The sequence below is a fragment of the Xenia sp. Carnegie-2017 genome, unplaced genomic scaffold (assembly GCF_021976095.1).
Source record: "Xenia sp. Carnegie-2017 unplaced genomic scaffold, XeniaSp_v1 HiC_scaffold_63, whole genome shotgun sequence".
In the NCBI taxonomy this organism is placed as follows: domain Eukaryota; kingdom Metazoa; phylum Cnidaria; class Anthozoa; order Malacalcyonacea; family Xeniidae; genus Xenia; species Xenia sp. Carnegie-2017.
In genome coordinates this window covers 65,956-92,500 of record NW_025813530.1, presented here as the reverse complement: position 1 = coordinate 92,500, position 26,545 = coordinate 65,956, and the positions used below count along the sequence as shown (strand labels likewise).

The 26,545-nt window shown below is 35.2% G+C and overlaps 1 protein-coding gene, 2 long non-coding RNA genes and 1 pseudogene across 6 annotated transcripts; 1 reads left to right on the top strand and 3 right to left on the bottom strand.

Annotated features, from left to right (window-relative positions):
- Window positions 1–704: 704 nt before the first annotated feature.
- On the bottom strand, window positions 705–16,380 carry LOC124459024 (UDP-GalNAc:beta-1,3-N-acetylgalactosaminyltransferase 2-like). 4 transcript variants are annotated; one of them, XM_047008586.1, is made up of 13 exons: window positions 16,140–16,380; window positions 15,998–16,064; window positions 15,429–15,482; window positions 13,600–13,669; window positions 12,973–13,515; window positions 11,601–11,727; window positions 4,748–4,848; window positions 3,919–4,007; window positions 3,652–3,750; window positions 3,488–3,583; window positions 2,948–3,061; window positions 2,444–2,549; window positions 705–860 (listed from the first exon to the last, which is right to left on the bottom strand). In XM_047008586.1, the coding sequence occupies exons 5-13, from the start codon at window positions 13,088–13,090 to the stop codon at window positions 751–753; spliced, it is 960 nt and encodes a 319-aa protein (XP_046864542.1). In that variant the 5' UTR covers window positions 13,091–13,515; window positions 13,600–13,669; window positions 15,429–15,482; window positions 15,998–16,064; window positions 16,140–16,380; the 3' UTR covers window positions 705–750. The 4 variants fall into 4 exon arrangements, with proteins under 4 accessions (XP_046864542.1, XP_046864544.1, XP_046864543.1 ...); XM_047008588.1 differs by having other exon boundaries at window positions 11,601–11,724; XM_047008589.1 differs by lacking the exon at window positions 705–860 and adding an exon at window positions 1,623–1,943.
- Window positions 16,381–18,018: 1,638 nt separating this feature from the next.
- Window positions 18,019–18,749, bottom strand: LOC124459041. Its single transcript, XR_006953382.1, has 2 exons — window positions 18,474–18,749; window positions 18,019–18,366 (listed from the first exon to the last, which is right to left on the bottom strand). It is a non-coding gene; the product is annotated as an uncharacterized LOC124459041 (long non-coding RNA).
- A 528-nt stretch (window positions 18,750–19,277) lies between these two features.
- LOC124459027 lies at window positions 19,278–24,640 on the top strand (annotated as a pseudogene).
- LOC124459039 lies at window positions 22,390–23,077 on the bottom strand. The gene is made up of 3 exons (XR_006953380.1): window positions 23,018–23,077; window positions 22,675–22,751; window positions 22,390–22,611 (listed from the first exon to the last, which is right to left on the bottom strand). It is a non-coding gene; the product is annotated as an uncharacterized LOC124459039 (long non-coding RNA).
- Window positions 24,641–26,545: the final 1,905 nt, after the last annotated feature.

Genomic DNA, 26,545 nt, shown 5'->3' with positions numbered 1-26,545 from the left:
CCTATTTAAAAGAAAAGCCGACATGAAGCAAGATCAATATGACATATGACGACTGATGTCGTAGGTAAGGAGATACTGGCGAGATGAATTATACACTAATGCAAGTTATTTGGGCAAAATAATGTTTAAAGTTGATTTGAGACTGTCCACTTATCGCCAGAAATTTCACAGTGGCATGAAAAATATAAAAGTCTCAGACACTCTCTTACCACGAGAAAAACTGAAGCAACTGGGATGGAAGATTTCTGTAAACATCGACATTTGAAACAAAAGAATATCAGAAATAGTTCTGCTTTCTTTAAGTAAACGTTCATTCTCATCGTCTTTCAATCGCTGCCACTCCGACATTCGAGTTTCTTCTTCCTCTTTTGTCACGACTCTCTTCCCGGAGAATCTACGGAGGATTGCAAGTTGCTACAGACTTTAAAGAAATTTATTCATAAAGCATTGTACCATCTTTTCTTTTAATATTTGGTGAGGGAATATTAGTGTTTGGCACTAGGCTTTAAACTTCATATGAGTCTGCACAGTCCATTTGACAAATTTTTCAATTTCATAGTCATGGTAACGACAAGCTGGATCTATTTTCATCGCTTTCTGAGTGATTAAATCGTTTGGTCACATAAATGTACGCAAAATCATCTGAGCATGCGCAGTACGCTTGGAAATGCGCAGTACAAGCAAAGTCTATTTGACCAATTGTCTGAGTAAACGATCATGGAAATGACCAACTGCATTTATTAGAATCAATTAGGGAGTAGATAACTTGCTTACTAGCAAATTATTAAAGATATCAACTGAGCATGCGCAGTTCACTTGACAGTTTTTGACTTCATAGTTATGGCAACGACCAGCTGCATCTACAAGCACCGAATTTGAAGTAAATAGCATGCTTAGTAACAATTAAATGGATAAATCATCTGCGCATGCGCAGGAGCATGCGCAGTACATTCGACCAATTGTTTATAGTCATGGCAACGATTAACTATATGTACTTGCACTATATTTGTGGCAATTAGCTCACTTAGTCGCAAATTATTAAAGAAATCATCTGGGCATGCGCAGTAGTGACTTTAATAATACCGCAACTTTCGTAAGCCTCTGAATTTTTGTATATATATATAAAGCCAATATTAGGTATAGTAGATGTCAACTAGCAGTGGAAGCTGGGTGCGATATGTATGCAGTGGCTTAGGGGTCCAGACGTTTCGGGTCGCGACCGCACTCTCCCTGCGTACCCCGAGCAAAGCCTATCGCAGGTGATCTCGGGGTCTGATGGGCGGAAGCTTGCTATTGCATCTCCCAAGTAGGATAGCGTGGAGGGCCGAAATCTCCTACCGAAACGTTAACATGCGGCGTTCTAGTGCCTCGGCTTAAGCAGGTATCGGGAAGCATGGACCGAAAACAGGGTTTTGCTTTTGAATTTAATCTTTTTTTGTATAAAAGAAACTAGAACATTCAAGGATATTGCAAAAGTTAAAAAATTCCGCCTTAATGACTTATAATTTAAACCAACTGTAAATATGTTTATACGCTTTTACATGTTAACTTTTACAAGGTAACTATCTCATAACTCTCGTGATGAACGAGAGCCTCTTATACAATATAACTTACATATCATGAACAAAAGTATCCATGAGCTTCATGGAAAAAATGGATTATCTAATTCTTATAATAGATTTTACAAAGTTAGCATTTAATAAGCCAAGCCATTTGTATCGTTTAAATTATACCCTTATGTCATAAATTCATTGTGAATAATAACTTTCTTTTTACCTTATTTTCACGGTTCAATCTAGAAAGTAACTTTACATTTCGAGTGATTTTACGGTTAAACAGTTAACTTTTCGGATTCATATGACTTCTTTTGATCGCATAGAGACAGCCATCCAATTTATTACGTACATGCATGTGTACTTTGCACTTCATTGCAAGAAACCACCCTACCAACAAATATCCAAATCCGATTTTAGCAGCATCGTACCCGAGAAAAGCCTATCGCAGGGGTCTGATGGGCAGAAGCTTGCTATTGACATCCCAAAGTAATAGGGATATTTGCCACCTTTCAATTAATAGGATATCGAAATGGACCGAAAAAGGGATTTTTGTTTTCAAAATTTTCTCTTCTCTTAAAGAGTAAACAAAATTAAAAATTCTCGCAAGCTTCCAACGGAAAAGACTCACAGCTTATAAGGCTTTGGGGCAATGCGTGGGCTACAACAGGAGAGGCATTCTTCATTAAAATTAAACTAACATTGAGAAGAGGCTTCCTCCCAAACAAATGCTAGCAACAAATCCACTTTACTGCTGAGGATATTTTGTTTCTTTTTCAATGTGCGCAGAAAAAAATCCAGTTAAGAGCAACTGTTGCATCAAATTTCTCGTTGTTAACCGCGAAAACGAGGAAGTCAGTACGTACGTAATGTAGCATAAAAACACCTACTGTAAAGTCGATACATGAACGTTCCAGCCCCATCCACGCATCTAGCATCAGGAATTGATTCCTCGACTTCGGGAAAGACGGCGAACTCGTTGTTAATCCGTCTTATCTAGGAAAAAAGAGTAGGTTTGGGTTATAAAATATAAAATTATTTAACATTGAATTGGAAAACCCTTTATATACGTTCTAGTAGATTAGTAATGCTTGCAACATCGATTAAGTAACCAATTGTTTATTAATACACATGAATTTGCTACATCAAAAGCGAAATAAAGCCTCGTGCTCAAGAATCTGTTGTAAAATAAACAATAAATATCCATTGAAAAACTTGTATTTAGCAATATCGTAAAATGTCAATAATTTAGTCCAAATATCGATAAGAGGGCACCGAAGAAAACATTTATTACTGGATAGTAATTCTTTCGGAGAAAATCGCTTCACTTGCTCTAAATCATAACAATTCACCTCCAATTGGCTATGACATAAAACTTCTTTATGGTTTTATACCTTGTGTACATTGAAATAATCCTCTCCGTTTTCAATGTTGGCAAAATACTCGCATTTTCTGCATCGAGAACTTGAACATTTTACGTTTTCAGACACGACGCTGCCCTTGAAGTCCTATAATGGCATTTGAAACGTACCAAATGTTCAAACTCTATAGAAAAGTTCAAAGTCATAATTAACTTTGTGACTAAGCTTCAATATCTTACATGTTTGTGCATGTAGATCGTCCAGGTCAGTAGAGTCCTGAGAAGGACTGTTGGTGTTGATGTTGACTGACGTTTCGACAACTTTAGTGGTAGTTATCTTCAGAGTCAAGTGAGGAGTAAACGTCAGGTTTGCCATATTTGTTATCTGCTTGCAGACGTTTACTCCTCACTCGACTTTGAAGATGACAACCACTAAGGTTGTCGAAACATCAGTCAACATCAACACCAACAGCCCTTCTCAGCACTCTACTAACCTGTACAAACATGATAACGATACTCCCGAGCTCAAACAATTCACTTGAATATTTTGATAAATTATCGACTTGTTACTCACCTTTGGCAAAATAAAGTTTTCAATTGCTTTAAACGACGAACCGTTTTCTGTTGTACCAGGGTCTTGGAAAGAGAAATAAACAGATATAATTTCGCTCTGAAACGAGATAAAACAATTTAGATCAAATAACTTGTAAACGGTATTTATAAACTGCATGGTTTAACCTTAGTTGTTCTGTCGTAGAGTCGAACAGAAGAGTTTCTTTTTGAATTCAACGATGATAAAGAGATGCCAAGACGAGTCAAAATAATGGGACGGATGATCTGTATAAAAATAATTGTATTGTATTGCCAACCCAAATTTTACTCCTGAAGCCAAACAGACACTTTATGCAACAGGTTTCAGACTTTGTTCAGAAGGTCCCAAAAGTTCAATGCAACAGTGTCCGTTGAGCAGTTCTTAATGGCTACAAATAACTAACTAATACTCACATCAAAGTCCCATCCGATAGATCCACTGTGAAAATATCTCAAATTTTCTTCATTTGGTCGTTTGTAAGCAATTACTTCATTTTCGTAGTCTAAACATCAATATGACAAACATATAAACACGTTTGATCATGCACTCGTTCCAGCCTCTATGACGGTAAAATCTCCATGAGAGATAGCAACACATATTTCCATCAAGACTGTCTGATCTTCGCTACAAATACATACAGCAATGATAAATTCGCAGCAGTGGCTGATTAATAATTACGGAGCATGTAGGCTAAGGCAAAATTACGAGGCCTGGTGATATTTAATCCCTCCACTAAGCTCAGTCTCTTGACAACGTTTGCGTTCTTTACGTTCCTTTGCCTTTGCATTTCCTAGCTTGCGTTTGTAACACATAGTGTGAACGATACAAAAGAAATTAATAGTTCAAAATAAACTTTAAAATTATCAAAACAGTCTGCAGAAATAGGAAATCCTCGTCAGTTCTTAGCCTCGCGCATTTAAACACTAGATGGTACGAAAGTCTTTTCGTCGATATTCAATCGCACGTACGGTTTTCAACATCATAAATGGTCTAAAACGGCACTTTTAGCAAGTTCAAGCAGCAAAAGTAAAACTAACAATGTCTTGGTTTACTTTTCGTAATGAGTAATCCGCAACTGATTAACTTTAAATATCACATGTATAGTAGGTTATGTTCGACGTTTGTAAATATGTGCCTCGTTACCCATATCGCCTGCATCGAGATTCCAACGTCATATTGTTTTAAATCGGCTTTTCCAGGCGCCAAACCTCACAACTATCAAATCAAAGTAAATTTTCAAACTTGGAGATTCGATTTTCTTTCTTTCGCATTTGTAAGGATCAATCCTGAACTCTGGAGGAACGTAACATGCATTATTTGAAACGATGAACTTCACCAACACTCTAAAACAACAATGGAATAGTAACCAACACTTTATTTTTCAGATTTAGTCATTCTACTTAGTTATATCACTGGTACAATTTTTTTTGCGACAGAAACGGTTGTTGGGAACTCTGGCCAAGAAAACCACAGCAAAGAAAGGGATATTTTAGGCAAGTGTACCGTGAACCGTTATTTCTTGTGAATATTCGAGTTTAGCCTCAATACAATGACGTTAGTCAACACAGTTAAATTTATCATATGACAAAGAATGCAGTTTGCATGAGTTGTTCTTGTGTAGAACAAAACTGATAAACGAAACTAAAGACCTTGCTGTTGGTATATTCAATAGGCCATCATAGAAACGCACAACGCTACACTACTTAAAGAATGGCGGTCAGCTAAAAATGTCCAATTCGATTCTACGTAGATCTGACAATTGCTAAAACGTTACTCATATCGGTAATCAGATTAGTTTACCAAACATTTCACTGGTATTGAAGACATACGTTGTAAACGTTCTCTGGTATTGAAGAAATACGTTGTAAACGTTCTCTGGTATTGAAGAAATACTTTGTAAACGCTCTCTGGTATTGAAGAAATACGTTGTAAACGTTCTCAGGTATTGAAGACATACGTTGTAAACGTTCTCTGGTATTGAAGAAATACGTTGTAAACGTTCTCTGGTATTGAAGAAATACGTTGTAAACGTTCTCTGGTATTGAAGAAATACGTTGTAAACGTTCTCTGGTATTGAAGAAATACGTTGTAAACGTTCTCTGGTATTGAAGAAATACGTTGTAAACGTTCTCTGGTATTGAAGACATACGTTGTAAACGTTCTCTGGTATTGAAGAAATACGTTGTAAACGTTCTCTGCTTTTGAAGAAATACGTTGTAAACGTTCTCTGGTATTGAAGAAATACGTTTTAAACGTTCTCTGGTATTGAAGAAATACGTTTTAAACGTTCTCTGGTATTGAAGAAATACGTTGTAAACGTTCTCTGGTATTGAAGACATACTTTGTAAACGTTCTCTGGTATTGAAGACATACGTTGTAAACGTTCTCTGATATTGAAGACATACGTTGTAAACGTTCTCTGGTATTGAAGACATACTTTGTAAACGTTCCTGGTATAGAAGAAATACGTTGTATACGTTCTCTGGTATTGAAGACATACTTTGCAAACGTTCTCTGGTATTGAAAAATACGTTGTAAACGTTCTCTGATATTGAAGACATACGTTGTAAACGTTCTCTGGTATAGAAGAAATACGTTGTAAACGTTCTCTGGTATTGAAGAAATACGTTGTAAACGTTCTCTGGTATTGAAGAAATACGTTGTAAACGTTCTCTGGTATTGAAGAAATACGTTGTAAACGTTCTCTGGTATTGAAGAAATACGTTTTAAACGTTCTCTGGTATTGAAGAAATACGTTGTAAACGTTCTCTGGTATTGAAGACATACTTTGTAAACGTTCTCTGGTATTGAAGACATACGTTGTAAACGTTCTCTGATATTGAAGACATACGTTGTAAACGTTCTCTGGTATTGAAGACATACTTTGTAAACGTTCCCTGGTATAGAAGAAATACGTTGTATACGTTCTCTGGTATTGAAGACATACTTTGTAAACGTTCTCTGGTATTGAAAAAATACGTTGTAAACGTTCTCTGATATTGAAGACATACGTTGTAAACGTTCTCTGGTATAGAAGAAATACGTTGTAAACGTTCTCTGGTATTGAAGAAATACGTTGTAAACGTTCTCTGGTATTGAAGAAATACGTTGTAAACGTTCTCTGGTATTGAAGAAATACGTTGTAAACGTTCTCTGGTATTGAAGAAATACGTTGTAAACGTTCTCTGGTATTGAAGAAATACGTTGTAAACGTTCTCTGGTATTGAAGAAATACGTTAAATACGTTCTCTGGTATTGAAGACATACGTTGTAAACGTTCTCTGGTATTGAAGAAATACGTTGTAAACGTTCTCTGGTATTGAAGAAATACGTTGTAAACGTTCTCTGGTATTGAAGAAATACTTTGTAAACGTTCTCTGGTATTGAAGAAATACGTTGTAAACGTTCTCTGGTATTGAAGAAATACGTTGTAAACGTTCTCTGGTATTGAAGAAATACGTTGTAAACGTTCTCTGGTATAGAAGAAATACTTTGTAAACGTTCTCCGGTATTGAAGAAATACGTTGTAAACGTTCTCTGGTATGAAGAAATACGTTGTAAACGTTCTCTGGTATTGAAGAAATACGTTGTAAACGTTCTCTGGTATTGAAGAAATACGTTGTAAACGTTCTCTGGTATAGAAAAAATACGTTGTAAACGTTCTCTGGTATTGAAGAAATACGTTGTAAACGTTCTCTGGTATTGAAGAAATACGTTGTAAACGTTCTCTGGTATTGAAGAAATACGTTGTAAACGTTCTCTGGTATAGAAGAAATACGTTGTAAACGTTCTCTGGTATTAAAGAAATACGTTGTAAACGTTCTCTGGTATTGAAGAAATACGTTGTAAACGTTCTCTGGTATTGAAGACATACTTTGTAAACGTTCTCTGGTATTGAAAAATACGTTGTAAACGTTCTCTGATATTGAAGACATACGTTGTAAACGTTCTCTGGTATTGAAGTCATACTTTGTAAACGTTCCCTGGTATAGAAGAAATACGTTGTAAACGTTCTCTGGTATTGAAGACATACGTTGTAAACGTTCTCTGGTATTGAAGAAATATGTTGTAAACGTTCTCTGGTATTGAAGAAATACGTTGTAAACGTTCTCTGGTATTGAAGAAATACGTTTTAAACGTTCTCTGGTGTTGAAGAAATACGTTTTAAACGTTCTCTGGTATTGAAGAAATACGTTGTAAACGTTCTCTGGTATTGAAGAAATACTTTGTAAACGTTCTCTGGTATTGAAGAAATACGTTGTAAACGTTCTCTGGTATTGAAGAAATACGTTGTAAACGTTCTCTGGTATTGAAGAAATACGTTGTAAACGTTCTCTGGTATGAAGAAATACGTTGTAAAAAATCGTTGTAAACGTTCTCTGGAAATACGTTGTAAACGTTCTCTGGTATTGAAGACATACTTTGTAAACGTTCTCTGGTATTGAAGACATACGTTGTAAACGTTCTCTGATATTGAAGACATACGTTGTAAACGTTCTCTGGTATAGAAGAAATACTTTGTAAACGTTCTCCGGTATTGAAGAAATACGTTGTAAACGTTCTCTGGTATAGAAGAAATACGTTGTAAACGTTCTCTGGTATTGAAGAAATACGTTGTAAACGTTCTCTGGTATTGAAGAAATACGTTGTAAACGTTCTCTGGTATAGAAGAAATACGTTGTAAACGTTCTCTGGTATAGAAGAAATACGTTGTAAACGTTCTCTGGTATTGAAGAAATACGTTGTAAACGTTCTCTGGTATTGAAGAAATACGTTGTAAACGTTCTCTGGTATAGAAGAAATACGTTGTAAACGTTCTCTGGTATTAAAGAAATACGTTGTAAACGTTCTCTGGTATTGAAGAAATACGTTGTAAACGTTCTCTGGTATTGAAGACATACTTTGTAAACGTTCTCTGGTATTGAAAAAATACGTTGTAAACGTTCTCTGATATTGAAGACATACGTTGTAAACGTTCTCTGGTATTGAAGTCATACTTTGTAAACGTTCCTGGTATAGAAGAAATACGTTGTAAACGTTCTCTGGTATTGAAGACATACGTTGTAAACGTTCTCTGGTATTGAAGAAATATGTTGTAAACGTTCTCTGGTATTGAAGAAATACGTTGTAAACGTTCTCTGGTATTGAAGAAATACGTTTTAAACGTTCTCTGGTGTTGAAGAAATACGTTTTAAACGTTCTCTGGTATTGAAGAAATACGTTGTAAACGTTCTCTGGTATTGAAGAAATACTTTGTAAACGTTCTCTGGTATTGAAGAAATACGTTGTAAACGTTCTCTGGTATTGAAGAAATACGTTGTAAACGTTCTCTGGTATTGAAGAAATACGTTGTAAACGTTCTCTGGTATAGAAGAAATACGTTGTAAACGTTCTCTGGTATTAAAGAAATACGTTGTAAACGTTCTCTGGTATTGAAGAAATACGTTGTAAACGTTCTCTGGTATTGAAGACATACTTTGTAAACGTTCTCTGGTATTGAAGACATACGTTGTAAACGTTCTCTGATATTGAAGACATACGTTGTAAACGTTCTCTGGTATTGAAGACATACTTTGTAAACGTTCCCTGGTATAGAAGAAATACGTTGTAAACGTTCTCTGGTATTGAAGACATACGTTGTAAACGTTCTCTGGTATTGAAGAAATACGTTGTAAACGTTCTCTGGTATTGAAGAAATACGTTGTAAACGTTCTCTGGTATTGAAGAAATACGTTGTAAACGTTCTCTGGTATTGAAGAAATACGTTGTAAACGTTCTCTGGTATTGAAGAAATACGTTGTAAACGTTCTCTGGTATTGAAGACATACGTTGTAAACGTTCTCTGGTATTGAAGAAATACGTTGTAAACGTTCTCTGGTATTGAAGACATACGTTGTAAACGTTCTCTGGTATTGAAGAAATACGTTGTAAACGTTCTCTGGTATTGAAGAAATACGTTTTAAACGTTCTCTGGTATTGAAGAAATACGTTTTAAACGTTCTCTGTTATTGAAGAAATACGTTTTAAACGTTCTCTGGTATTGAAGAAATACGTTTTAAACGTTCTCTGGTATTGAAGAAATACGTTGTAAACGTTCTCTGGTATTGAAGAAATACTTTGTAAACGTTCTCTGGTATTGAAGAAATACGTTGTAAACGTTCTCTGGTATTGAAGAAATACGTTGTAAACGTTCTCTGGTATTGAAGAAATACGTTGTAAACGTTCTCTGGTATAGAAGAAATACTTTGTAAACGTTCTCGGTATTGAAGAAATACGTTGTAAACGTTCTCTGGTATAGAAGAAATACGTTGTAAACGTTCTCTGGTATTGAAGAAATACGTTGTAAACGTTCTCTGGTATTGAAGAAATACGTTGTAAACGTTCTCTGGTATAGAAGAAATACGTTGTAAACGTTCTCTGGTATAGAAGAAATACGTTGTAAACGTTCTCTGGTATTGAAGAAATACGTTGTAAACGTTCTCTGGTATTGAAGAAATACGTTGTAAACGTTCTCTGGTATAGAAGAAATACGTTGTAAACGTTCTCTGGTATTGAAGAAATACGTTGTAAACGTTCTCTGGTATTGAATAAATACGTTGTAAACGTTCTCTGGTATTGAAGAAATACGTTGTAAACGTTCTCTGGTATTGAAGAAATACGTTGTAAACGTTCTCTGGTATTGAAGACATACTTTGTAAACGTTCTCTGGTATTGAAAAAATACGTTGTAAACGTTCTCTGATATTGAAGACATACGTTGTAAACGTTCTCTGGTATTGAAGACATACTTTGTAAACGTTCTCTGGTATAGAAGAAATACGTTGTAAACGTTCTCTGGTATTGAAGACATACGTTGTAAACGTTCTCTGGTATTGAAGAAATACGTTGTAAACGTTCTCTGGTATTGAAGAAATACGTTGTAAACGTTCTCTGGTATTGAAGAAATACGTTTTAAACGTTCTCTGGTATTGAAGAAATACGTTTTAAACGTTCTCTGGTATTGAAGAAATACGTTGTAAACGTTCTCTGGTATTGAAGAAATACTTTGTAAACGTTCTCTGGTATTGAAGAAATACGTTGTAAACGTTCTCTGGTATTGAAGAAATACGTTGAAAACGTTCTCTGGTATTGAAGAAATACGTTGTAAACGTTCTCTGGTATAGAAGAAATACTTTGTAAACGTTCTCCAGTATTGAAGAAATACGTTGTAAACGTTCTCTGGTATAGAAGAAATACGTTGTAAACGTTCTCTGGTATTGAAGAAATACGTTATAAACGTTCTCTGGTATTGAAGAAATACGTTGTAAACGTTCTCTGGTATAGAAGAAATACGTTGTAAACGTTCTCTGGTATTGAAGAAATACGTTGTAAACGTTCTCTGGTATTGAAGAAATACGTTGTAAACGTTCTCTGGTATAGAAGAAATACGTTGTAAACGTTCTCTGGTATTAAAGAAATACGTTGTAAACGTTCTCTGGTATTGAAGAAATACGTTGTAAACGTTCTCTGGTATTGAAGACATACTTTGTAAACGTTCTCTGGTATTGAAAAATACGTTGTAAACGTTCTCTGATATTGAAGACATACGTTGTAAACGTTCTCTGGTATTGAAGACATACTTTGTAAACGTTCTCTGGTATAGAAGAAATACGTTGTAAACGTTCTCTGGTATTGAAGACATACTTTGTAAACGTTCTCTGGTATTGAAAAAATACGTTGTAAACGTTCTCTGATATTGAAGACATACGTTGTAAACGTTCTCTGGTATTGAAGAAATACGTTGTAAACGTTCTCTGGTATTGAAGAAATACTTTGTAAACGTTCTCTGGTATTGAAGAAATACGTTGTAAACGTTCTCTGGTATTGAAGAAATACTTTGTAAACGTTCTCTGGTATTGAAGAAATACGTTGTAAACGTTCTCTGGTATTAAAGAAATTCGTTGTAAACGCGACAGGCCAATTTGAAACACTGTTCTACACTTTACCTTCACAAATATTGTGTTTGCTGTAACGTTTCACACGCTAAGTAGCTCTAATTGAATACAAAAAACACTACAGCTACCCTTAAGAAAATTCAGTGTTTTCCCTGTGTTTACCTTTTATTTAGAGATGAATGTCGTCTTGCATAGCCAAGCCATGATTCACGTAAACTTTGCCTCAAATCAAAGTTGCCGCGCGATGAAAGTATTCCAACGACCAAATCATAATGAGAATAATTCTCTGCTGTCAAGAACATTATTTTAAAACATTAAAGAAAACAAGTGGAAACACAAATACAAAAATGGACTATGTAGGATAAAGTTTTTAGATAACATGGTTAAATAACACTAGCGAAAGTTTCAATAAAAGATCACTCTTGATGAAAACATAAGACTGGAGTATATAAGGACTCAAGATTCAACATCAGATCACTCCTGATGAAGACACTAGACTGGAGTATATAAGGACTCAAGATTCAACATCAGATCACTCCAGATGAAGACATTAGTCTGGAGTATATAAGGACTCAAGATTCAACATCAGATCACTCCTGATGAAGACACTAGACTGGAGTATATAACGACTCAAGATTCAACATCAGATCACTCCTGATGAAAACATAAGACTGGAGTATATAAGGACTCAAGTTTCAACATCAGATCACTCCTGATGAAGACACTAGACTGGAGTATAAAAGGACTCAAGTTTCAACATCAGATCACTCCTGATGAAGACACTAGACTGGAGTATATAAGGACTCAAGATTCAACATCAGATCACTCCTGATGAAAACATAAGACTGGAGTATATAAGGACTCAAGATTCAACATCAGATCACTCCTGATGAAGACACTAGACTGGAGTATATAAGGACTCAAGATTCAACATCAGATCACTCCTGATGAAAACATAAGACTGGAGTATATAAGGACTCAAGTTTCAACATCAGATCACTCCTGATGAAGACACTAGACTGGAGTATATAAGGACTAAAGTTTCAACATCAGATCACTCCTGATGAAGACACTAGACTGGAGTATATAAGGACTCAAGATTCAACATCAGATCACTCCTGATGAAAACATAAGACTGGAGTATATAAGGACTGAAGATTCAACATCAGATCACTCCTGATGAAAACATAGGACTGGAGTATATAAGGACTCAAGTTTCAACATCAGATCACTCCTGATGAAGACACTAGACTGGAGTATATAAGGACTCAAGTTTCAACATCAGATCACTCCTGATGAAGACACTAGACTGGAGTATATAAAGACTCAAGTTTCAACATCAGATCACTCCTGATGAAGACACTACGCTAGAGTATATGTAAACTCATCTTTCAAAACATATCGTTTATACTCAAGATATTAGATAGACGTACGACAATCTATAATGTCATATAAATCACGATAAAAAATCTGGTCCCCGGAGTCGACATGCTATCAGGCAGGCAACAAACAAAGATGAGATAGCTGTACAAACCTGTATTATCGCAGCAAAGCTTCAAATCTTTAACAACAAGATGATTATAGATGTATAACACGAAAATAGCGATCAATATTAGTAAAGTTGGCTTAAGGATGTCATTTAATGTAAACATAAGTTGAAATTAAACAGTTACAATTAACTATAGCGTATAAATATCTTTCCCTATGTAAAATAATCTATACATTATCCTCAATAACGAACTATACACATTGTTGCATTTTAATATATACGAACTTTGACCTCGGGTGTGTTGCGGAAACGTCATGTAAGGAGTCTTAAAGCATCAATATAAATTAGCAAACTTTGTGATCTATGTTACTTATTGAACTTAAATTGAGCAATACAAAAATCTTAATCTTCAACAAAACATATCCAAAATATTACTATGAATGTATAAAAAGTATACAATCGCTAAAAAGATCACGTTTGCACGCTTTTTTCTTCACCAACTGAGCAAAGATTCTCTTTTTCTTTGAACTGCTTGTCGACAACCATTGAAAGATTATTCAAAAACTCTTCTAAGGTTATCGTTTGCGCCTATTACGTAGGTTTGAGGGACAATATAAGTACATGCATGTACAACAAAGAACACGGGTGAAGGCTTTAATTCGTATTACTTACTTTCGAATACAGCGCATGTGCAAGGAATGGTAGTTTACGAAGAGTTCGACCACTTAGTTGATAACTTTTTCTAAACAAGAAAATGAGAGAAAGAATACTTCGTAGGTTTATCACAGTGAGACGCTTGACTGCTCCTTGCAAGTTCAAAGGAGAAGGGCCTCCCAAAGAAACCTAACCAAAAGTCAACCAATATTCGTGATTATTTGAGAGTGGTCCATTACTTGATAACTACTGACTACGATAACAAAGAAAAAACATCTTTACGCCTTAAATGTAGATGTAATACAAAGTTAAATTTTATTTATGTTGCAAGTATTAAGACGGTATATTTTAAACCTCAGTCCTAAATTATTTGAGAACTCATCTGAACATGCACAAACAACTCAACAAACTGTTCGAGTTTACAATCATGGCAATGACAAACAGAACAAGCTTGCATCCTTCTGTGGTTCACTTGGTCACATATTGGGAAATCATAAATTTCAATCATAATGAGAAATTTAGTCATTTAACAAATTTTTCATATTCATAGTGATGGCAACAACAAGCTGGACCTATTTTCATCACTTACTGAGTAATTAATCGCTTGGTCACAAAAATATAAGAAGATCATCTGAGCATGCGCAGTACGCTTGGGCATGCGCAGCTGCTCAAGCATGCAAAGTCCACTTGACCAATTGTCCGAGTTGATAGTCATGGAAACGACCAACTACATTTACTAGCATCAATTAGGGAGTATATAACTTGCTTATTAACAAACTATTAAAGATATCAACTGAGCATGCGCAGTTAAATTGATTGGCTGCCAATGTTCATGGTCATGGCAACGACCAATTGCATCTACTAGCCCCGATTTTGAAGTAAATAGCATGTTTAGTAACAATTTAATGGAGAAATCATCTGCGCATGCGCTCGAGCATGCGCAGCCCACTCGACTAATTGTTTATAGTCATGGCAACGACTAACTAGATGTACTTGCACTACATCTGGGGCAATTATCCCACTTAATCGCAAATTATCAAAGAAATTATCTGGGCATGCGCAGTTGTGACTTTAATAATACCACAAATTTCGTAAGCCTCTAAATTTTGTATATATAAATATAAATCTATAGCTTCATATAGTAGATGTCAACTAGCAGTGGAAGCTGGGTGCGATATAGTATGCAGTGGCTTAGGGTCCACACTTCGGTGGCGACCGCACTCTCCCTGCGTACCCCGAGCAAAGCCTATCGCAGGTGATCTCGGGGTCTGATGGGCGGAAGCTTGCTATTGCATCTCCCAAGTAGGATAGCGTGGAGGGGCCGAAATCTGCTACCGAAACGTTAACATGCCGCGTTTTAGTGCCTTACGCTTAAGAAGGTATCGGGAAGCATGGACCGAAAACGGGTTTTTCCTTTCAAAATTTGTCTTTTTCTTTACAAGAATTCTTCTCATAAAGAAACTAGAACATACTGCCAGGGTTCAGACAACTTCTGAAAATCCCCCGGGCGTAGTTTCGTTTTCTTTGTAAAACGAGAAGAATACTAACTTGAAAACATGAAGACTGGGTGACATAATATTTACCATAAACTAAGACAAGAAATGTTTATTTTACTCTGTGACATCACTTTACTTTAAAGTGAAAGGTTTGAACATGGGAGTATCGTTACATGTTTGTAGATGTAGATCGTCCAGGTTAGTAAAGTCCTGAAAAGAACTGTTGTTGTTGATGCTGACTCTAAAGATGACTACCGCTAAGGTTGTTAAGAAGTCAGTCAACATCAACATCAACAGTCCTTCGCAGGACACCACTAACCTCGACGATCTACATCTATCTACTTCACTTACTCGGCTATCTTCTTTAATTCAAGACTACAGTGTGTTACATCGTTGTCGACAAAGCTACAATGGAAAATAGGGAAAAAAAGTTGTACATCGGAAAAGAAAACCATGTCATCAACATAGAAGTGAACAAAAATTTCTAACAAACACCGTCAATTTTCGTCAAAATAAAATTTCGTGTATTTTTCAGTTGTACCTTAAATCCAAAATTTGAGTGGCTGGTGATATGATACTGGTCTGTGATGAAACGGTGAACATTAATTTTGATTATTAAAAATTATCTACAATGCAATCGTTTGCAATCAATTTCTATATAGCTGCACACCTCTCTATTTAAGCAACATGTTTGTATAACTTGCACAAACGACTATATTGTGGTATGGAAATAAAGCAGTAGACGTAAAGGTACAAAGTACTGAGAAGAGGGGATATACTTCACGAGGCAAATTGTTGTTTTATATTGTATATGATGACAGGTTGCGGTAAGCCATTTCGGCGTTCCTTTTGGCCAGAAAACATAATTGACCGGCAGCCATTTCGTTGATCACGTGCACAAGAAGACATAAGTTACATACAAACAAATGGTAAATTTTGTAAATAGCTTTGGCTGATGGCGGACCAATATACTGTTTGATGTCGGCTCTGTGGGCGAACAAATAGCGAAGTTAGATGAGAAAGTGAATTAAAAAACTTTCGAGTCACAAACATATTTTCAACCTGTCCACGAACGCAACGTCTATGGCTCTAGTTATGTTCGATGTTGTCAATATAATTACATTAGGATGTCTGAAATAAGAAGAAAACAACATTGGGGAAGACTAGGTTTAGCAAATAAACGCATAAATGTAGTTCAAATCAAGACTTCTGTAAATACGTAATTGATAGATAATAAGTATTTGACTGAGCAAAGTTGTCATCAAGCAAGTTTGTTCATGTCATATAAATATTTTCGTGCTTTTACTCCTGTAAAAGCGACAACATTGTAGAGAAAGAAATAATACATAGTTCTAAAGATAGCAAATACCATAGTGAATGGTAAATGTAATATAATAAGGAAGATTGTTTTACTCTTGAACACAATACATAGAGACACATATATATAAGGATTTCCGGTTGTATTTCATAGTTGATACATCTTGACTTACAATTCACTGACTGACAACGTCAATCAAAACATGAACGACTTATTATATAGAATGTAAACGGTCCATATAAAACATCCGTTTCCCAAAAAATTAATGCCATTTCCAACCACCCAATCTTCCTCCAAGAATGAACAAACAGTAAGTTCTTATTAATTGTATTCATACAAATTCTATTAGTTTACATCGAAGTTTCGAATACTTGGCTATCATTTGAAAAATTGTTTTGATTTAGTCAAATTTTATATTACATACGTATGATCTTATTTTAATTACAAAAAATTTCTATGAGAATATCAAGTGTACGCTGCTTGAAATTTTGTGCAAGTTATTTCAAAATAGGTGGCAGAAGTCTCTTTTGGAATACTTGAATTTCTTTTGAAATTCTTCACTAAATTAGAGAGCGAGGGAACTCTCTAGTTTAGTTAGAATATTGTAAAAATCTTTTATGTGCATGTTTTGTGTTTTGTGCATGTTTATGATCATCTGCAAACACCGAAGAATGGAAGTCGAAAATTTTGTCTTCTCGAAACATGCCTTCTTTAAATTTTAATATCTTCTCCAAAATAAGTAATAAATATTGGTTTAACTTACTGCAAGAAGCGTTGCTTGACAATGACAGGTTACGGCAATGTGGTTCTGAAAGAAATTGAAGCAAAGAAGATTTGATGAACGATACAAACAAATACATGCTTACATCTCTGTTCTGCTATTCTTGATCTTATCGACCTCTGCATCTGAAAAATACTGAGGAAAAAGTTGCAGTATGATGAAGCAAACAAGCAAACAACTGACAAACAAACACATACCGCAGTCTCAATCTTCATCGTTCAGTGCCATGAATAACTGTAAGAATAATGTTAAAATACAATCATGACAAACTGTAGGAGCATATAAATTTTCAAAAACCAGTGTTTGCAGACGATCTGTCGAAATTTCTATCAAAACTGGTACTTTACGATGATTTCCAGAAAACAGCTGTAAACTGCAAACATTTACAGGAAAGGTTTACTTTTATGGCACAAAAGTTACTGTCAGATTTTTCAAACGAAGTCAATCATCTCCATTGAACATAATGGACAGACGAGCATTCATGACGAGCCCTCAAGTTGGATTCGAAAATTTGGAAACAGTTTCCTCTCCGAGGAATTATCTTTATGATTGCAATAGTTCTATACAATCATACAAAATAGCTATTTTGGCTAAATCATTTACCAAACATTAGAACATCACCGGAAGTTAAATTTTTTATTGCTTTGTAGACACTGTTATAACATCCCTCAATATTATAACAGTGCAATCATAGGCACAAATAAACCATTAAATATTCAAAGTAGACGGCTAGTCTGACTGGCTCGTGATTATCATTTCGCATAGATGTTGAGTTTAAAGATTTTTGCAATACTCTGCCAGCGTATTGCAATTTCTCTTTTCAACCATGATGATTGATTTAATGTAAATTAGATTTTGTTTTAATTTTACACAAGATATGAGCGCAAGAAGCACTCTTATATTAACATGCTCTAAAGCATGTTAACTGATTTGTGCTAACATCTACAAAATTACTCCATGGTATATAGAAGCGCCAGTCAGTTGTTGCACAAGTACAACACATCTCTTTACTACCAAATCCCCCAGTTATTACCAAATCAAGCACGTGTCAGAACTAGGCAATAATCAAACATAAGCTAGCTCTCTGTTGGTCGGTCGAATTATTGATATGGACAATGAAGAAGGATGTTTTTGGGTCGAAGGATGATCTGTTTCTTCCGTTAGCAACATCTTGAAGTCAACTTTGTTGTCTAGAAATATAGAATACGAGAGAAATGAATTGATTTTTTCAGTATCGGAAATCATCGCACCATGAACTTATTATGTTCGTTAATAAATCACTAATCACTTTGGTTACTTCTTAGTACTTTAACATGGCTCTCTGATCAAATAATTTAGTATGTTCAGCATCATAAATTATTGTGACACCCTGGCTCTTGCGTTCACTTCATTGCCATCTTTTCTTATTATCGTCAGTGATTCTTAACCGTGTACACTTTTAAATTATTTGTTTTAAAATTGAGTTTCTTAGCCTGTGGCTGTCATAGAAAAATGATTTTCTTCTTTTCAACTTCCAATGGCAAAGTTACACAACGAGAAGGTGCTTTTGGTGCTGTCTTTGGTCATACTAGTCTTACAGCACAAGCAAAAGTGATTATTAATTGTGAAACAAGACAGAATAAATGAAGGATTAGAATCAACATGAGCATAAACAAAACAATATTCAAAAGAATTTCCGTTTTCCTGGTCTTTTAGGTCTCGCGAGAAAACAAAATTGAATGCATGGTACATACGAATAGAATAAGCATAAACGATAAAACTTTATTTCTTTTTCTCTTCAGAGTTTACACAGAAAGACATGGAAATCTTCTTTCGTTTTTCTCATGTTCTTTTTGTGTTCTTCTTTCAGCTAATGCCTAACACATTTCCTTAAGCCTGTGTAATGGTGTAACTTCGCTCTTTTGAGTGGGTGGGAGGAGCTTTAGGAATAAATTTGCCCATAAAAGCGTGGTGTTATTTTTATGTTGTTTCCTAAGCTGAAAGAAGTATAAAATATTGAAAAGAAGAATATGATTTTTGATGTTTTTTTCTGTAAACCCTCGAGAGAGTCATAAGCACGCTCGTTGCTTATGCTTGTGATTACGTAGACGTTAATGTTCCAACTTTTGCTTATTGTTTTTCTTTAACACTTTATTGACACTTGACACAACATTCAAAAATAGATATATTCTATTCAAACAGTTCATGAAAAAAATTATTGCTTTGTTCAGACAGTTGGATTGGCTGGATTTGAACAGGACGTTCTATACGAGAAGGGATTACGTTGGTTTTATTCAGTTATTTTGGGGATGATTGACGTATTATCAGTGTACCGTATGTCAAGAAGCATCCTATGGTGATACAGGTGAGCCATCACCCCTCAGATTAAGCTCTAGGATATGTTTGCTACAATGACGGAATCGTTGTAACAAAGTCTTCTGTTCTTACTTCATATGCTTCATCTTGTTTTATACAGTTTTCCAAAATGACTCAACTGTAAATATTGTAAAACAAGCACGATTAAAAGCGTGTATATAAATTTGTAAAATTTAAGAATTGCCCAAGAATTTGTCCAAACAATTAATTTTTTGAGAAATTTCCAGAAATTTCCTTCAAATAGGCCATTCTTTTCTGAGAAATTTCCTTAGAAATAAGACCACATTTGACCATCGTTATCATGTTAACTACTTCATGTAAAAGTTATATATCGTCTTCCAAGAAAACAACATAACAATTTTTTAATTTTTAAACCTCACAAGCATTCGTTCTCCGCAAGAATATTTCTCTCCACATATCTGTTGTAAAAGAGTGAAAGACAAATAATATTTTAAAGAACATATAAAGTTTTTTTTGAAAGCTGAAACAAGGTAATAGATATATATGTTATTGTTATGCCTGAGTCTGACTTTGAGTTTCATAGCGGGAAATTGAAACGATATTTATTTTTTATTTCTACATAGCAAAGATATTTAAGTTTTTTTTCCTACACAGCCAATATTGTGAATAATCTTTTGTATAACATCTCTAACTAAAGCAATATCGTTAAAATGGATAAAGTTCAAGAACTTTCTGAAGCACTGCCTTTACCAAGTCAGCCATTCTTAAACGTCGAAGTAAATGAATGCAAAGAAAGGTTAGTTCATAATATGAACAAAGGACTGTATGCAGAAGGATATTGAATTGCATTTCATGTAATAATCTAGTTGAGTGAGTCTGTGTTAGTGAAACCATGCTACAGGTGAAACTAGGTAATGAACAAATCATGTTTTTGTTTTGTAAAGAAACTTGAATAATTTTAATATGTTACTAGATTGACGTCACTGGTCATATGTTGTGCTTCAACAGACTCACTTCTTCAAATACCACTGTGCTGTCAAAACGTGAACAAAACCATTTATTCAATTTGATAATAAGCATTAACATCTTAATAGTATTTACCACTTTATTTTAGCACTATCCCAGAGTATAGAATTATAAAGCTTGTCAAAGACTTTCTTATCAACATGAAAACAATTCATGGCGACTCATGTTTCGTAGAATTTGTTGATCCTTTTTAATGGAACATGTCAAGAGCATAACTATTGTGTATGACACAGATAATTTTTCAACATATGGCAAGGTTATTGACCCTATGATCAGACAATATTTACTTTCGCATGTGTGAGAGTAGGTTGTTCACACCCCCCTGGTATGTCACACATCCCTTTTTGTTGAACCCCCACGGAAAAGAAAATGCAAGAACTCTTAGAGGATTGACTTAGTTTGATAATGAAGATTTACATGAAGTACATATTTCTGTCAAACCTTCATAATTCTTTTAACAGATAATTGATTTGAAAAAAGTTATGCTGAAGTATCATGTCTATCAACTTCATGATGGGGGGCATGGATATGAAGAACTTGAGGATGATATGTCTGCTCCAGACAACTGGCTTTTGCCTACAGGTGGGTAAATTTTGCCTGCAGGTGGTCAACTCACTTCAGTCCCAGGTCTTTTCGCTTTCACGAGTTATAAGTATTAGCAACTAATACAATTAATTCATCATTTTTAGAGGATTTTCAGGGCTTGTGGGAAAGCTTGCTCTTTGACTCGGATGTGAAAAATCAGGTTGTTCTTCATAATGAACATTTAATGATTTCTCTCGTGAGCGAAGTTTAAATTGTAGCTTGTTAAGGACGTCTTTAGCGCCGAAATAAGTTAACGTTTAAACAGTTAGCTGTCAAAACGTCAAATAGATTTTTTAAGGATTTTCCTAATTTCTCCTATTTTCTATTGAACTGAAGACTTTTTAGAGAAGCCAAATTGCAAAATCGTTCGTTTTTCCATCTTTTTAAAATCACTCCCAAACAATGACATTTTCAAAGTATATATTAGTCACGTGTTTGAATCATATTTTAGAGGCGTGGATTTCAACATCATCTCGTGAAATAAAGTTACCTTATTGCATGGTAAGTTAGTTTCCTTGGTAACCAGACGTGAGTCCTTGCGTCATCGTCCGTCACGTGTATCTTTTTACGAATCAAATTAGATTCTATTTTTGCGTGTGTTGACTTTGTAACAACTCTCATCTTAACGGAGTAAATCTCTTATCACTCATAACATTCAAGATTGAAAAATCACATATCAAAGTATTGATAAGAATAAGTTAGCTACAATCAGATAGAATGAAACGCGAGAGACGTGATGGTGTTTTAACGAGCCAACTATTAAATGACGTCAAGGCTACCATGTTTGTGTACCGCTGTGACGTCACTCGAAAACAAACAACGAAGCCAATCAAACACCAGCATTTACCACTCATAGTACATCATGTTTGTCTTCACGTGATCTACTGCAAATATCCAGAAGAATGAGTTGAGCTTTTCTTTAAAACTTTCACAGAGCCAACCGGTACTGGTGAAACATCCTTATGCAAGGCGCTTGCTCAAAATTATCCATACGACTTTCTAAAAGGTAAAAACACTACATTTTATTTTGATGTTACGTAAATCGCAATCCATTACTATCCATGTGTGTACTGCAACTAATATTGCCACGTAATTTTATTGTTATGTCGTGAATTATAAATACAAAGTATAATCCGAAAAAGGACATGTTGTAAACTCAACATCAAATTTAGAAAACAAGACGATTAAAATGTAAATATTACACTTTCAATTGTTTTGCTTTGTAACTTTATTTAAGTTTACAAGATGTTCTTTTGGCATTATCTTTACTTTGTTTTTAATGAAATTGTCGTCTACCTAAGGATTATGAACTATAAATTAAAGTGTGTTTCTACTTTTGAATCCTTAGATTTAACTATGGCCAGCTTATTGAAATAAACATTCACAGTTTATTTTCCGAGGTAGGCATCATTTTGAATAGCTCAAAGCAACATCACCGAGTGCGAAAATCCTCTGGAACCAAAAATTACATTGCCATAAATTTTCCGTGAAACCTTTGTCGTCACCCCCTGTCAATATAAAATGCACGGCTCACATCAAAATATCAGTTCAGAAAACTGACATTTATATACCTGGGATTGAGATGTCGTTGAAGTTAATAAATCTAGTTCCGTATCACAAAATGATCATATCCAATTAAAAAAAGCATCTGTAATTTAAAATGTACATTGACATTATCTTTCCTTACAAACAGAGTGGAAAGTTAATGATGAAAATGTTTCAGAAAATTCAAGAGTTTATTGACGACAAATAAGCTTTAGTTTGCGTTCTTATCGACGAGGTAAACTTTGCTTAAACATTTCTTTCTTAATGCTCATGGTCAGATAGATGAGAAATCATTTACTATTTGTGTTTCTTGTTTCACAAAATACCCGAAGCACATGTACGCTTGTCGGTAATGTTTAAGGAAAATACCTTTGCTATCCATATCTTTTACTTCTGAAGGTTGAAAGTTTAACATCGGCAAGAAAATCTGCGTTGAACGGACAAGAACCTTCAGATGCCATTCGTGTTGTGAATGCATTTCTCACTCAAATTGACCATATAAAACTGTAAATGCAAAATATAAGCAGAATATGCATTTCGGCGAACATTGCGTTCTCATGGATTTTTTAGTGAACTAAGAGATTGTATTCGGTTATATGAACGGCGAGGCCAGCCGGCAGGGTTGTTGCGTTATGTATTATTTAATAAAATAGAGACTTTGTAGAAAATAGTTCTAAAGATAGCAAATACCATAGTAAATGGTAAAAGTAATATAATAAGTTGATAGTTCTTACAAGAACTGTTGTAAGTAAAGAGCACTAACCCAATAGTTCTAAATTAAACGACACGATGCATTTCGGCAGACTACTCCTCAGGTGTCAACGTCTGCTGAATGAAAATTTACAATCTACCGATATTTATAATGCCAAGACAACAGTCTTTATCAACTTATTATATTACATTTACCATTCACTATGGTATTTGCTATCTTTAGAACTATGTATTATTTCTTTCTCTACAATGTTGTCGCTTTTACAGGGAGTAAAAGCACGAAAATATTTATATGACATGAACAAACTTGCTTGATGACAACTTTGCTCAGTCAAATACTTATTATCTATCAATTACGTATTTACAGAAGTCTTGATTTGAACTACATTTATGCGTTTATTTGCTAAACCTAGTCTTCCCCAATGTTGTTTTCTTCTTATTTCAGACATCCTAATGTAATTATATTGACAACATCGAACATAACTAGAGCCATAGACGTTGCGTTCGTGGACAGGTTGAAAAATATGTTTGTGACTCGAAAGTTTTTTAATTCACTTTCTCATCTAACTTCGCTATTTGTTCGCCCACAGAGCCGACATCAAACAGTATATTGGTCCGCCATCAGCCAAAGCTATTTACAAAATTTACCATTTGTTTGTATGTAACTTATGTCTTCTTGTGCACGTGATCAACGAAATGGCTGCCGGTCAATTATGTTTTCTGGCCAAAGGAACGCCGAAATGGCTTACCGCAACCTGTCATCATATACAATATAAAACAACAATTTGCCTCGTGAAGTATATCCCTCTTCTCAGTACTTTGTACCTTTACGTCTACTGCTTTATTTCCATACCACAATATAGTCGTTTGTGCAAGTTATACAAACATGTTGCTTAAATAGAGAGGTGTGCAGCTATATAGAAATTGATTGCAAACGATTGCATTGTAGATAATTTTTAATAATCAAAATTAATGTTCACCGTTTCATCACAGACCAGTATCATATCACCAGCCACTCAAATTTTGGATTTAAGGTACAACTGAAAAATACACGAAATTTTATTTTGACGAAAATTGACGGTGTTTGTTAGAAATTTTTTTGTTCACTTCTATGTTGATGACATGGTTTTCTTTTCCGATGTACAACTTTTTTTCCCTATTTTCCATTGTAGCTTTGTCGACAACGATGTAACACACTGTAGTCTTGAATTAAAGAAGATAGCCGAGTAAGTGAAGTAGATGTTTGTAGATGTAGATCGTCGAGGTTAGTGGTGTCCTGCGAAGGACTGTTGATGTTGATGTTGACTGACTTCTTAACACCTTAGCGGTAGTCATCTTTAGAGTCAGCATCAACAACAACAGTTCTTTTCAGGACTTTACTAACCTGGACGATCTACATCTACAAACATGTAACGATACTCCCATGTTCAAACCTTTCACTTTAAAGTAAAGTGATGTCACAGAGTAAAATAAACATTTCTTGTCTTAGTTTATGGTAAATATTATGTCACCCAGTCTTCATGTTTTCAAGTTAGTATTCTTCTCGTTTTACAAAGAAAACGAAACTACGCCGGGGATTTTCAGAAGTTGTCTGAACCCTGGCAGTATGTTCTAGTTTCTTTTATGAGAAGAATTCTTGTAAAGAAAAAGACAAATTTTGAAAGGAAAAACCCGTTTTCGGTCCATGCTTCCCGATACCTTCTTAAGCGTAAGGCACTAAAACGCGGCATGTTAACGTTTCGGTAGCAGATTTCGGCCCCTCCACGCTATCCTACTTGGGAGATGCAATAGCAAGCTTCCGCCCATCAGACCCCGAGATCACCTGCGATAGGCTTTGCTCGGGGTACGCATGGAGAGTGCGGTCGCCACCGAAGTGTGGACCCCTAAGCCACTGCATACTATATCGCACCCAGCTTCCACTGCTAGTGTACATCTACTATATGAAGCTATAGATTTATATTTATATATACAAAAATTTAGAGGCTTACGAAAGTTGTGGTATTATTAAAGTCACAACTGCGCATGCCCAGATAATTTCTTTGATAATTTGCGATTAAGTGGGATAATTGCCCCAGATGTAGTGCAAGTACATCTAGTTAGTCGTTGCCATGACTATAAACAATTAGTCGAGTGGGCTGCGAATGCTCGAGCGCATGCGCAGATGATTTCTCCATTAAATTGTTACTAAACATGCTATTTACTTCAAAATCGGGGCTAGTAGATGCAATTGGTCGTTGCCATGACCATGAACATTGGCAGCCAATCAATTTAACTGCGCATGCTCAGTTGAGATCTTTAATAGTTTGTTAATAAGCAAGTTATATACTCCTAATTGATGCTAGTAAATGTAGTTGGTCGTTTCCATGACTATCAACTCGGACAATTGGTCAAGTGGACTTTGCATGCTTGAGCGTGCTGCGCATGCCCAAGCGTACTGCGCATGCTCAGATGATCTTCTTATATTTTTGTGACCAAGCGATTAATTACTCAGTAAGTGATGAAAATAGGTCCAGCTTGTTGTTGCCATCACTATGAATATGAAAAATTTGTTAAATGACTAAATTCCTCATTATAATTGAAATTTATGATTTCCCAATATGTGACCAAGTGAACCACAGAAGGATGCAAGCTTGTTCTGTTTGTCATTGCCATGATTGTAAACTCGAACAGTTTGTTGAGTTGTTTGTGCATGTTCAGATGAGTTCTCAAATAATTTAGGACTGAGGTTTAAAATATACCGTCTTAATACTTGCAACATAAATAAAATTTAACTTTGTATTACATCTACATTTAAGGCGTAAAGATGTTTTTTCTTTGTTATCGTAGTCAGTAGTTATCAAGTAATGGACCACTCTCAAATAATCACGAATATTGGTTGACTTTTGGTTAGGTTTCTTTGGGAGGCCCTTCTCCTTTTGAACTTGCAAGGAGCAGTCAAGCGTCTCACTGTGATAAACCTACGAAGTATTCTTTCTCTCATTTTCTTGTTTAGAAAAGTTATCAACTAAGTGGTCGAACTCTTCGTAAACTACCATTCCTTGCACATGCGCTGTATTCGAAAGTAAGTAATACGAATTAAAGCCTTCACCCGTGTTCTTTGTTGTACATGCATGTACTTATATTGTCCCTCAAACCTACGTAATAGGCACAAACGATAACCTCAGAAGAGTTTTGAATAATCTTTCA

Bases quoted from the DNA above. Each gene is read 5' to 3' on its own strand.
- LOC124459024 (XM_047008586.1), bottom strand. From the start codon at position 13,090: ATGTTTACATTAAATGACATCCTTAAGCCAACTTTACTAATATTGATC. The intron at 11,728-12,972 runs GTTTGTACAGCT...TGTTCTTGACAG, and splicing joins GCTTTGCTGCGATAATACAG to CAGAGAATTATTCTCATTAT. The intron at 861-2,443 runs GTAGGTGTTTTT...CGGTGCTTGTAG, and splicing joins GTTCATGTATCGACTTTACA to ATGCAGCTGGTCGTTGCCAT.